Source organism: Balaenoptera physalus, assembly GCF_965194825.1.
Source record: "Balaenoptera physalus genome assembly, chromosome: 7".
NCBI lineage: Eukaryota > Metazoa > Chordata > Mammalia > Artiodactyla > Balaenopteridae > Balaenoptera > Balaenoptera physalus.
Genome location: NC_138886.1, coordinates 88,156,435 through 88,169,409, shown reverse-complemented (window position 1 = coordinate 88,169,409; position 12,975 = coordinate 88,156,435). Strand labels below are relative to the sequence as shown.

Sequence of the window (12,975 nt, the reverse complement as noted above, 5' to 3'; positions counted from 1 at the left end):
CACAATTTGTTTATTCATTTACTAGCTGATGAATGTTTGGGTTGTTCCCATTTTTTGGCTATGTAATATGCTGCTGTGAACATTCTTATGTGCTTTTTTTCATGGACATATGTTTCCATTTCTCTTTTTTTTTTGGCTGCATCGGGTCTTCATTGCTGTGCGCAGGCCTTCTCTAGTTGCGGCGAGCGGGGGCTATTCTTTGTTGTGCAGGCTTCTCATTGCCGTGGCTTCTCTTGTTGGAGAGCACGGGCTCTAGGCTCATGGGCTTCAGTAGTTGTGGCACACGGGCTCAGTAGTTGTGGTGCATGGGCTTAGTTGCTCCACGGCATGTGGGATCTTCCCAGACCAGGGCTCGAACCCATGTCCCCTGCATTGGCAGGCAGATTCTTAACCACTGTGCTACCAGGGAAGTCCCTCCGTTTCTCTTGGGTAGATTACCTGGGAATGGAATACACCACCACACCAAGAGGTGGTGTGTGTTGAGTTTCTTCTACTTGCCCCTCGGGATTCACCCTCTGCCTTTCTTTGCCCTGCTGTGTGCCCTAGGAGGCTGCCATGCACCAAGGGCCTCAGATGGCTTCTGGTTTCAGTGGGGTTTGGTGGGGGTTGGGGGACACTGGCAACAGGTAAGAGAGAGAGAGGAGTGTGAGGTTGGGTTCCTTTCTGCTCTCTCCCTGTGGGCTGGCTGTATCCCTCTGCTGAAGGCAGCAGCTCTGTCAGGCAGCCCTCTCCACCCTCTGGTTCTGGTAACTGTTCATCCCCCAACCGTTTCAGGTTCACAGGTGACAACAGCTCTGCCCTTAGTAGCTCCAGAGTCTCGTGGGTTCTCTACACATTAGTCACACTTTGTAAATCATCCTTTTATTAAACTCTCTTCTAGTTACCCAATTTGAGTGTGCTGTTTTTGCCAGGACCTTGGCTAAATCCAGGTTTTAGTTAATTTTTAAAGATGCTAAATTAGAGTTCATCAATATCTGTGCCTTAGCTAACTTAACTTTCATTAGAGGGTTTGCCCCTTAGCCTAAGAGATGTTATAAATAATTTTCCTGAGGAAGTGCCTTCCAAGATATGTGGATTAGCTAGAAATATTGTACAGGCACTTCTGCCCTGCTATGAACAAGGATGTAATATCTGTTAGCATGGCAGAGTGGTGTTCTTGGCCTTGAACTGATTTGGCCCCATGTCCTGCTGATAGTGGAGGATTCTGTCACCTGACCCTGCTAGAAGTTTGACTGCACCCTGCCCCCAGAATATTATCATATCTACCTGGGATGAGCCTTCACAGAGTGCCTAAGGGACAGAGAGCTGGGACTCCACTGAGCTATAAGAATAGGTTCATGACTATTTTGATGCCAGCTTACTAATGAATGTTTCTGTTGGTAGGATTTGGTCTGAGTCTTGTTTGAATTTTATAACATACCATCTGCTGGCTGGTTGTTGGGGAGGAGATCTGTAGCCAAAATTGATCTCTAATTACTGGAGGCAACAAGAAAACCTAGTGATTATGAACAACCAAATAGGCTTAGGTCAGAGAAAGACATAATATTTAATGCCTGCCAGGGTTCCAGCCATTCAGGGTTCTAGTCAGCTCTGCCCAGTTCTTAGGAGCATGTGCAGCTGCTCTGGTCTGTACAAAAAGCAGCCCAGCTGGCCCCAATCAGCGCCAGCCCCTCTGGCCTCCCAGCTCATCTCAGCCCCAACTAAGCACCATACAGCCCCGTACAGCATCTACTCACTTCACATCCCCAATTCTCTTTTAAAAAGCACTGTTACCGGGGCTTCCCTGATGGCACAGTGGTTGGAAATCTGCCTGCCAATGCAGGGGACACGGGTTCGAGCCCTGGTCTGGGAAGATCCCACATGCCGCGGAGCAACTAGGCCCGTGAGCCACAATTGCTGAGCCTGCGCGTCTGGAGCCTGTGCTCCGCAACAAGAGAGGCCACGATGGTGAGAGGCCCGCGCACCGCGATGAAGAGTGGTCCCCACTTGCTGCAACTAGAGAAAACCCTCGCGCAGAAACGAAGACCCAACACAGCCATAAAATAAAAGTAAATAAATAAATAAATTAATATTTAAAAAAAAAGCACTGTTACCTAATTTTCTTGTATTTATTTAGCTTCCTTTAGCTTTTTAAAAAAATTTTACTTTTAATTTTGAGATAATTATAGATTCATATGCAGTTGTAAGAAAGAATACAGAGAGATCCCATGTACCCTTTACCCAATCTTGCAAAGCTATTCTACAACATCACACTCAGGATATCAACATAGATACAGTCAAGATATAGAACATTTCCATCACCGCAAGGATCCCTTGTGTGGCCGTTTTATAAACACTCCCACCCCCTCCTTCCTTCTTTACTCCCTCCCTCCCTCCTACCTCCCTCCCTTCCTTCCTTCCTTCCTTCCCTCCTTCTTTCTTTCATTATTTCTTTCTTGACGAATAGTTGATTTACAATGTTGCGTTACTTCCTGCTGTTCAGCAAAATGATTCAGTTATACATATATATACATTATTTTTATATTCTTTTCCATTATGGTTTATTACAGCATATTGTTTCCAGTTTTGGGCAATACTTATAAAGCTTCTATAAACATTTGTATATAAGTTTTGTGTGAATGTAAGATTATTTTTTCTGGAATAAATGCTCAGGAGTGCAGTTGCTGGCTGGTATTATAGTTGCATGTTTAGTTTTTTAAGAAACTGCTAAACTGTTTCCCAGATTGTTTGTACCATTCTCACTAGCACTGTATGTGTGGTCCATTTTCTCCACATCTTCACCAGCATTTGGTGTTGCTATGTTTTATTTTAGCCATTCTGAGAGCTGTGTAGTAATATCTCATTGGGGTTTTAATTTGCACTTCCCTGATGGCTAATGATATTTATGTATACATTTTTAATTCAAAGAAGTGTAAGGAAGAAAACAGCAAAAAGGTCATCATCTCTTTGCTCAGATAATTCCTGTTAAAGATAAAATAATACAGGCATAAAATTAGAAAACTCAAGCAGCACAGAAAAGCATACAAAGGGAAATAAAGGCCTCTCCTCCCTCACCCCTGCCCTTACCTGGCCCTTCTCTGTAAAGGTCACCAGTGTTCACAATGTCTTGAGATTCCTTTCAGAAAAGGTAAAGGAAAACCATGGCTATATTCATACTTACATGTTGACATGGATGTTGATAGTACAGAGTAACTTCAGCGTAACAATCCAGAGACTTTCCTGATTAATGGGTGGCTCTGTCCAGTTCCTTCTGTCTTGCTTCTTGTCTATCTTATAAGCCTTTGCGCTACTCTTCAAGGTTGGAGCTGGGTCATAAGCACGTCTGTGTCCTGCAGCCCACTGACAGCACTCAGTCCTGTGGCCAGACATAGGGCAAGAAAGGCCAGGAGTGTCATCTAGTCACATGCCCAGGAAGAAGGAGAGGAATTTATAGTCTCCTAGCAGAATTTACACCTGTATGTTTAGGTTTTGCCCACATGAGCACAAATGGGATCCTGCTTCACATAACCATAAACTCTCTTCTAAACTTTGCTTTGTTCATTAAATAATGTAATATGGAGATCTTGCCACAGCAAAGGCATACAGATGGACTTCATTTTTTTAATGGTTTCAGGGTTATCCTACCCCAGGGATGTACTATGTCTCTTTTATTGGCCTCTTAGGGATGGGCACTAGGGTTGCTTTTTGTTTTTGTAGTTACAAATAATGTTTCAAGACACACCCTTGAAGATAAACTTACACATATCCAAGCATACATCCCTATCAGTAAGATTGCTGGCTCAATGGGTATGTTCATTTAAATACTGGGTACCATTGCCAGATTGTCCTCTATATGATTGAACCAATTTTAACCCATCTTATATTACTATAAATTTTAATATTTATATACATATATATTTAAACATTATAAAACTTACTTTTCATCACTTTAATATATATAAACATGCATTCTTGGCTATTAATGCCCACAGAATGCTAGAAGCAAAATATATGACTAAAGATTGTCTGTTTTAATTTCTCCATATCTGGGCAATTCTAGTGCCACCCCCAAGGTCTGGGGTGGTATGGATGCTGCAAGCTCCAGTGTGACAGACAAGGCAGTTAGAATGCTTCTCAAGACAGTGCTCCTGGCAGTTACAGGTAATGGCACAGTGTTGCCCCTTGGATTAAAATCCCTTGGCTCAGCCCAACCCAAGAAAAACCAACTGCTTTGCTCTATTCTTGAATATTATCATACATGTACTGTCAATATATGATGGTGTCTTATGCCATTTCAACAAGGAAATTCTTCTTCCTAAAGTCTAAATTACTCTAGTCTAAATTACTCCAGCTGCACTCTAAGCTTATTCTCTTTCATCTTCCCTTAAATGAAAGCAGCAGCTTTTAATTATTTTTATGTTTCCTTGGATTCATTGCTTTGTTCCTGTGTGTCTTGACTTAAACCCTATACTTTCTGAACCAGGCTTTGAGTATCCTAAATTCATTGTAGTATGTCATGGTTGTGTGTGTGTGTGTGTGTGTGTGAGAGAGAGAGAGAGAGAGATGTACCAAACAAGAGTGTACATAATATCTAAGTGCGGTTACAAAAAAAATTAAAATGAGTAAAGTGTCTCTTATCACCAAGCTTAAGAAATAGGGCATCACCAGCTTCCTTGAAGTTTGTCATATAGGCACATATGTCATGCCTTTGTGTTTCCCCTCCTCACTCCCACAGATGTAAGCACTATCATGAATGTTGTGTTAATAATTTCCTTACTTTAAAAAAAGTTGTTACACATGCGTGTATCCCTCAACAACATTTGGTTGCATCACTTGTTTTGAACTTAATGTAAATTGATTCATATGTCTTCTGTAATCTGCTTTGTACTGATCAATATTGTGCTTTTGAAATTCATCCATGCTGATGTGTATAGAACATGGTTCATTCATCTTCAGTATTGTATAGTATTCCATTATATAAATTGACCCAATTTAGTTATCCATAGTAATTTAATTCACAATGGCAACAGATAAACATAGGATATTGGTGGCAGGAACAGCTAAGTTTCCCCCCAAATCCCTATTCTTCCACTGTATAAAGTTGTAGCTGGTAAGTGGCTATCCAGCCAGGGAACTTCCCAGATTCCCTTACGTGCAGCTGGGGCTATGTGACATTTTACCAATGAAATCAGGCAGAAACGATGTGTGTCATTTCTTGGTCAAGGTGGTTGAGGGAGGGGATATATCTTCTCTACCCTCTTTAGATCCTTACACTGGCTGGATATCAACAGCCAGGGCAATCTTAGAAACCTAGTGTTGAAGCTGCTGTGGGTCCTGAAGGATTATGTGGAATAGAGTCTGTTATATAAGACAAAAAACAGACTTCATTGCGTGAAGCCACTGAAATTTCGGCGTTATTTGTTACAGCAGCTTAAGTTATCCCAACTAATGCAAACTAACAAGAAATGCCCAAGATTTACATGAAGAAACTTCTAAAAGTTTTAGAAGAATGCATAAGATCTGAATAAATAGCATATTACGGATGAGATAACTGATTACTGCAAAGATGCAACTTTCCCCTTAAATATCTATAATTTCAATATAAAACATTAAAAAATATAATCTTATCATTTACTTGGAAAATTAAACTAAGAAGATAACACAAGAACATTTTGAAAGAAAATAATAAATCATAGGGACTTCCTCTATGAGACACCAGATATCAAAGCCTATTATAAGATTATCAGAAGTGGCACTGGCACAGAAGTTAACAAATAGGCCAGTGGAACTGAACAGATAGATTAGAGACAGATCCACGTACATATGAGAATTTGGCATAAGCATTTCACACCAGGAAAAGATGGACAAATAGAAAAATGTTGCCAAGACAATGAGCCACCCATTTTGAAAAAAATAGTGCTAGATGATTTCAACCTCACACTATTCTCAAAAATAAACAACAACAACAAAAATAAACAAACTACAAGGGTTACAGGAAAATGTATTTATATCCTTGAAGTTAGGGAAAATCATAAAGGAAATTCTAAAAAAAAATAAGGAAAATATTCACAAACTTGGTAACATTAAAATTAATATTATGTAATGTATGGAAAGGGCACCATAATCAAAGGAGAAAATAATTACTGCATATATAGTAGGCAAATAATTAATACCAAGAATATATAAAAATAAAGCTCCTACAAACTTATAAGAAAATGACAACCCAACAGGAGAATGGGCAACGGGTATATTCTAGTTATATCCAGACAAAACTATAATTCAGAGAGATACATGTACCTCTATGTTCATAGCAGCACTATTCACAATAGCGAAGACATGGAAACAACCTGAATGTCCATCGACAGATGAAGGATAAAGAAGGTGTGGTACATATATACAATGGAATACTACACAGCCATAAAAAAGAACAAAATAATGCCATTTGCAGCAACATGGATGTGAGTAGAGTTGCAACATACTAAGTGAAGTAAGTCAGAAAACAACAAATATCATACAATATCACTTGTATGTGGAATCTAAAATATGACACAATGAACTTATCTATGAAACAGAAACAGAATCACGGATGTAGAGAACAGACCTGTGGTTGCCAAGGGGGAGGGGGTTAGGGGAGGGATGGATTGGGAGGTTGGGGTTAGCAGATGTATGCTTTTATATACAGAATGGATAAACAAGGTCCTGCTGTATAGTACAGAGAACTATATTCAGTATTCTATGATATGTACCATGTCTTCTTTATCCATTCCTCTGTCAATGGGCATATATACAATGGAATATTACTCAACCATAAAAAAGAATGAAATAGTGCCATTTGCAGCAACATGGATGGACCTAGAGATTGTCATACTGAGTGAAGTAAGTCTGACAGAGAAAGACAAATATCATATGATATTGCTTATATGTGGAATCTAAAAAAAATGGTACGAATGGACTTATTTACAAAACAGAAATAGAGTCACAGATGTAGAAAACAAACTTACGGCTACCAGGGGAGAAAGGAGGGTAGGAAGGGATAAACTGGGAGATTGGGATTGACATACACACATTACTGTATATAAGATAGATAACTAATAACGACCTACTGTATAGCACAGGGAACTCTACTCAATACTCTGTAATGACCTATATGGAAAAAGAATCTAAAAAAATAGTGGATATATATATGTATATGTATAACTGATTCACTTGCTGTACAGCAGAAACTAACACAACATTGTAAATCAACTATACTCCAATAAAAATTAAAAAAAATAAATAAACAAACTGGGAAAATTAAAAACAGAAGATGCACTTAAAGGTTCATTGATGATGGATGAATAAACAAAATGTGGTGTATGCATACAATGCAGTATTATTCAGCCTTGAAAAGGAAGGACATTCTGACACATGTTACAATGTGGATGAAACTTGAGGACATTATGCTTAGTGAAATAAACCAGTCACAAAAAGAGAAAAACAAAAAACAAATGAACAAAATATTCTATGATAAACCATAATGGAAAAGAATATAAAAAAGAATTTATATATGTATAACTGAATCACTTTGCTGTAAAGCAGAAATTAGCACAATGTTGTAAATCAACTATACTTCAACAAAAAATTTAATAAAAAGGGTGTATGCTGGTAATTCACATATAAACATACAAAAAAAATTCAGTCCCACTGATAGTTGGAAAAGTGCAAAGCAAAACAGTAAAGTGATGTAATTTCTTGACTTTTAGGTTGAAAAATTTGCTAATATAAAATATGGGCCAGAGTGTGGAGAAGTAGAAACTGTATTTTTGATGGTACAGTTTTAAGGGAGGATATTTGGCCAATACTGTGAAAATTTAAAAAGCATGTACCTTTTAACACAGCATTTCCACTTCTCCTTGGCTATCTACTCTAGGAATTAATTCACTTGTATATACAAAGAGCAGTATTGAAGGGTTTTCACTGTAGCAATATTGGTAATAGGAAAACTTCAAAACAACTTAAATGCTCACCCAAAAGTGAACTATGAAGCAATAAAAATGTGGCTCAGCGTGGACTGACGTAGAAATAGATACAATACTTAGAGATAAGACACATCATTAAGTTAAAAAGACAAGCTTATAATGCCATTTATAAAGTGTGAAAAGAAAGAAATCCCACAGAACAAACTTCTATTTCTGTATGTACTTATAGATGCATGTAGATGCAGAGAGAAAGTTAGAAAGGAGGATCAACACCAAACTAAAGACAGCGGGAGCCTAGCGGTGGTGGGGAAATGGAACCATGGGAGTGGCTTAGTGACACCTTTTACAGTGAGAATGTGCTTGTGTATTTAATAGTATAATTTAATAAATCAAAATAGAAAAAGATGTAAATGCTGAGGCTTCAACTCCAGAGATTCTTAATTGGATGGTTGTGGTGGGAATTGGTGTTTATTTTTGATGTCTTCCTGAATGATTCTGATACCACAGGTTTGAATATTGGCTATTGGAGACCATAGAGTAAAGTCTTCAATTCAGCTTCTTATGTGTTTTCTATAATATAACTCCTTGTTAAAATCTGGCATAGTGCTTGTTTTGGCAGCATATACACTAAAACTGAAGCGATACAGTGAAGATTAGCACGGGCCCTGTGCGAGGATGACACACAAATTGTGAAACATTCCATAATTGTGAAACATTCCATATAGGTAAATTTTATGTCATGTGTATTTTACCACAATTTAAAAATATAACAGTTTCATTTAATTAAAACCATAGAGAAGGATTTCAATTAACTGGGCCCTTTGTCACTAACTCAAATGTTGTCTGTCTCTGTTTAAATGAACATTGGTTTTTCCACTTGTCTTCAGGCAAAGCTCTATCTTTTCTCACCTGTAGCATTTTTAGGTATGAGGAGTCTGGGCCTGTCCATGACCACCCAGTACACTGCGTTTACCTGTCTCCTATGCTATGCTCAAGCACACCACTTCTGCACACTGTTGCTCAGCCCCCATGAGTCAAAGCAGTGTCCAATCTGAAGAGAGTTCCTTCTGATCTCAGGGAAGCATCTGTTTACCCTCCAGTTTCCTATTCCATTTTCTGTCCTGGTGGGAGCCAGAAAACAGAAAGAAAGGGCTCAGGCCCATGACTGTGCCCAAGTGAAGAGAACCACAGGAAGAACGTTCTTGTGAATAGGAGGCAGCTCACAAGTCGCTGCAGAAATATTGTTTTTTGTTATGGGATGCTACTCTAGACCCTGTTACATAAATTATAGTATAAAATCCTCCAAATTCTGAATTCCACCACACCTCTGATCATAGGTGCTTTAGATAGGAGGGCATTCAGATTGTGGATCTGTACAAAAAAGCACTTAGAATAATAGTTCCTGGCACATAATAAACACATGCAAATAAACTACTGTTATGTTACATTTAGCCTGGCCCAGTGTGGCTGTTTTACTCATAGCCCAGAAACCTTTATCACATTCTGCATATTTAAACTCAGGAGAAGCAAGCACATCACACTGTGACCAACTGGGTGATGCCCCAACTCACCTTTAATGTAACAAGCCTTCCCTGTCTGCTTATCATCTCCTTTTTGGTTTTCCCGTCCCTACCCTCAGTTAGCAAGACAGGGACTCAATGTCGTGCTTATCAGCCGGACACCGGAAAAACTACAGGCCATTGCTGCGGAGATTGGTGAGTGACCCCAAGAAATAAGGGAGATGTTTGTGGAGCCCACCAGCCAAGTCTGCTCCTGTCCTGCCCATAGAGACATCTGTCAGCATCCCTACGTCTGCTGTCTGGAGGCTGGGGTACCAGCCTCCTTAGGGGATCCCAGTTTACAAAGTTAAGTGCAGGATATAAGTGGCTTTAGTTCACTTCAGTTTAGTTCACCAGGGGTTCTTCAGGCTGCATGAAGCAGGGGCAGACTCACCCCACAAATAGGTCTACTCTCTTCTTTGGTCTAGTGTCTCCATATCTAGAATCAGACTCTCTCATCCAGAGGCCTCAGCTGTCTGATTGCTTCTGCTACTCCCTTCAAAAGCAGAATCTATGTTTGGGACTTCACTTCCCTATGTCTATGCTGTGCTCCTTGCAGTAGGGTGAGGGACAATGCTTACTGCTAGTTGTTCGATTAAAAAAAAAAGATTTGATCCAGGGCTGCCATGTATGGTTTTGAAGGTTGTACACTATACAACCCCAAGAGACAGCATTTATATTATAAAGCTTTATTATTATGATTGACTCTGACATGTTCTTAGTTAATAATGATCATCATATTCCTTTCTGGGCATTTGCATTTTAATAATAATTACTAATTTAGTAATTAATAAATTCCTTAACTCAAAGGAATGAGTCTTCAACTATGAAGACTCGTGAAGACCATAGCAGGCTGTCTGGGGGAGAGCCTTATTTCCCTGGAGAGAATTTGGGCTAAGAGAAGGCCGTGGGAGGTGTGGGGTTGAGCAGTCACAACGAGGAGGCTCAGTGCCCTTGAACCAGTGAATTCTGCTTTTGTTTTCTGTCTGGATATCAGAAATAACTTTGACCCAGGACTAGGACATTCTTCAGTGTTTCCCTTACAGTGCTAAAGTGTACTTTTTATCATCCTTTTGAAAAGCAAGTAGTGTCTTTGAACTGCCCCCAAACTTTGCCTTAAGATCACTTGCCCCAGAAATATTGGGTCTAATTCCAAAGCTAAGCAGGCAGCAGCTGGTGAAATCTGCCTGCTGCTTTTATATCTAAGAAAGAGCTCCTGCACAAGGCAAGTTCACATAAAACAGTGGAAAGAGGATTGAACTTGGAGGGAGCAGAGTTTGGGTGCCCTTGGTCAAGCTAGTAAGCTTCTCTGAGCCTTAATTTTCTCCTCTGAAAAATGGAGAAAATGCCTACTTTACAAGGTTGTTGAGAGGATTAAAAAATATACTGTGCATGTATATGTTTTATAAATGCTAAAGTGTTGGACAAATACAAAGGGTTTCTGAGTGTATGTGACGAGGACCTGACACTCACTGGGCAGAGGCATTGCACTTTGCTCTTACAGCCCTTAGTCCAGGGGTCTGAAACTTGAGCATGCACCACAGTCACCCCGAGCACATGTGAAAACAGATTACCAGGCCAACTCCCAGGGTTTCACGGTTCAGTAGGTCTGGGGTGGAGCCTGAGATTTTGTGTTTCTAACAAGTTCTCAGTGATGCTGATGCTGTGGTCTGTGGACCTTGCTTTGAGAACCACTGCATTAAATCTGTTATAATGTCTTTACTTGTCACTGTAGTGACTCTTAGAATCACACAGAAACCATCATTCACAAATCTTTTAACACATCCCAGCATTTATCCGAGGCTATTTCTTGTTTCTAATTAAGGTGATGGGCTTGTTCTCTTAAGTGTCTGTTCAGGTAGTACAGGAGCATTGGGAGAACATGGGCAAGGGGGGGATTTGGACTCCTGTTCATTAAAAAATAACTGTTGTCTCTAATGCAGAGTGGACGATAGGAAGTAGTGTGAAGATTATACAAGCAGATTTTACCAAAGATGACATCTATGAGTATATTAAAGAAAAACTTAAAGACTTAGAAATTGGAATTTTAGGTAAGTGAATTACAAAATGCAAAGCTTGTTGTAATAAATCAGTGAAACAATTATCTTAGTGATACTTGATTATTCAATAGTAGCTTAAACTTAACCCATGACTGTAAGCTGTAGCATTAAACCAAATATTAAAATTCAGTTCTTCAAGAGGAATTACTGGATTAACAAATTTGTATATGACTTTGGAATGTAGCAAATCTACATATTTCAATCTTCCCAACCATATTTCCTAGTATTAAAATATTTTTCTTTCACTGAACTGATATTGACATTTGGCAGGAAGAGGGAAACTTTGGCCTAAAGGAATTAGTTTAGCAAACAAACATCGCTGCAATTGATCCATGAAATAGTGAGTCAGTGTGGTTATCTGAGGACTGACTTTCTCATTTGGGAAATGAGATACAATTTTTTTCTGAGATAATTTATAGACAATCTGTTTTGTAACCACATCACAGTACAGTGTTTGTATTGTACATAGAAAGAAGATTTTGATTTCTAGAATAATTACATTTTTACTAATAAAAGTGTAAAACGTGTTGCAGGAAAACTGGAAAGAACAGATGAGCATGTAAAAGAGCTATGAATTTCTTGAAGTCCTGACAGCCTGAGATAGCATCTTGGTATATATCCTTCCAGATACATACACACATATTTTCAAAATCAGGATTAAACTTACGTACTGTTTTGCAACATTAAAAAAAAATCATACATCACTAGTGTTCTCCCAGGTTTTTAAAACTCTGAGCAGTCATAGTTTTGAATGACTCCATTGCATCCCACCACCATGATTCATTTTATGTGCATTGTATTATAGGACCACAGTTTCTTTCTCTCCAATTTCCTCACTGTTATCAAATGATGTCGCAACAAACAACCTTGTATATAAATCTTTTGTACATGTTTCCTTGGAAAACTTCCCAAGAATTCCTGGGTTGAGTATGACAATTTTTAAGGCTTTCAATAGACATTTGCCATGGGCTCTTCTGACATCTTTTTGTTTTGCCTCTTTTGGTCAGTCAACAATGTCGGCATGCTTCCAAACCTTCTCCCGCGTCATTTCCTTAACACACCGGATGACATCCAGGTAGGCCTATACTCTTCTGTGGATGTTTTCCTCTCACGTGGCCCTGAGCCCCCTGGCTGGGTAATCACCAGGGCCGGGAGGCGGTAATGGGATTGTATTCTGTATTCCAGGTGGATGACTGGAGGTCTCCCTTTCTTTTCGCCTGAGTACTTGATACACAGTCAAGGGTACCGCTGTTCATGACTATCTCTAGGATAAGGACATCTTCCCTCTTCTCCACACACCAAAATTTACCTATGCCAGTCTTTCGGGGCTCTGCACTTTGCTTTCTAAGGGGGTAATTCTGCCTAACAAATTCATAGCTGTGGATTCAGTGGGAGAAGGCCAGCTCTTTGGCTTTCTTT

General features: G+C 39.3%; 1 protein-coding gene and 1 long non-coding RNA gene across 5 annotated transcripts in view; one reads left to right on the top strand and one right to left on the bottom strand.

Moving 5' to 3' along the window:
- LOC309664555 overlaps positions 1–12,975 on the bottom strand; it is a 402,660-nt gene that overhangs the window by 189,962 nt on the left and 199,723 nt on the right. The gene's annotated exons all lie outside the window — the stretch shown is intronic.
- Positions 1–12,975, top strand: part of HSD17B3 (hydroxysteroid 17-beta dehydrogenase 3) — an 86,809-nt gene that overhangs the window by 41,655 nt on the left and 32,179 nt on the right. For all 4 annotated transcript variants that reach the window (XM_082469889.1, XM_082469890.1, XM_082469891.1 and 1 more), the window contains 3 exons: positions 9,577–9,652; positions 11,440–11,547; positions 12,564–12,631. In XM_082469889.1, coding sequence (XP_082326015.1) covers positions 9,577–9,652; positions 11,440–11,547; positions 12,564–12,631 — 252 coding nt within the window. The remainder of the gene's footprint in view (positions 1–9,576; positions 9,653–11,439; positions 11,548–12,563; positions 12,632–12,975) is intronic.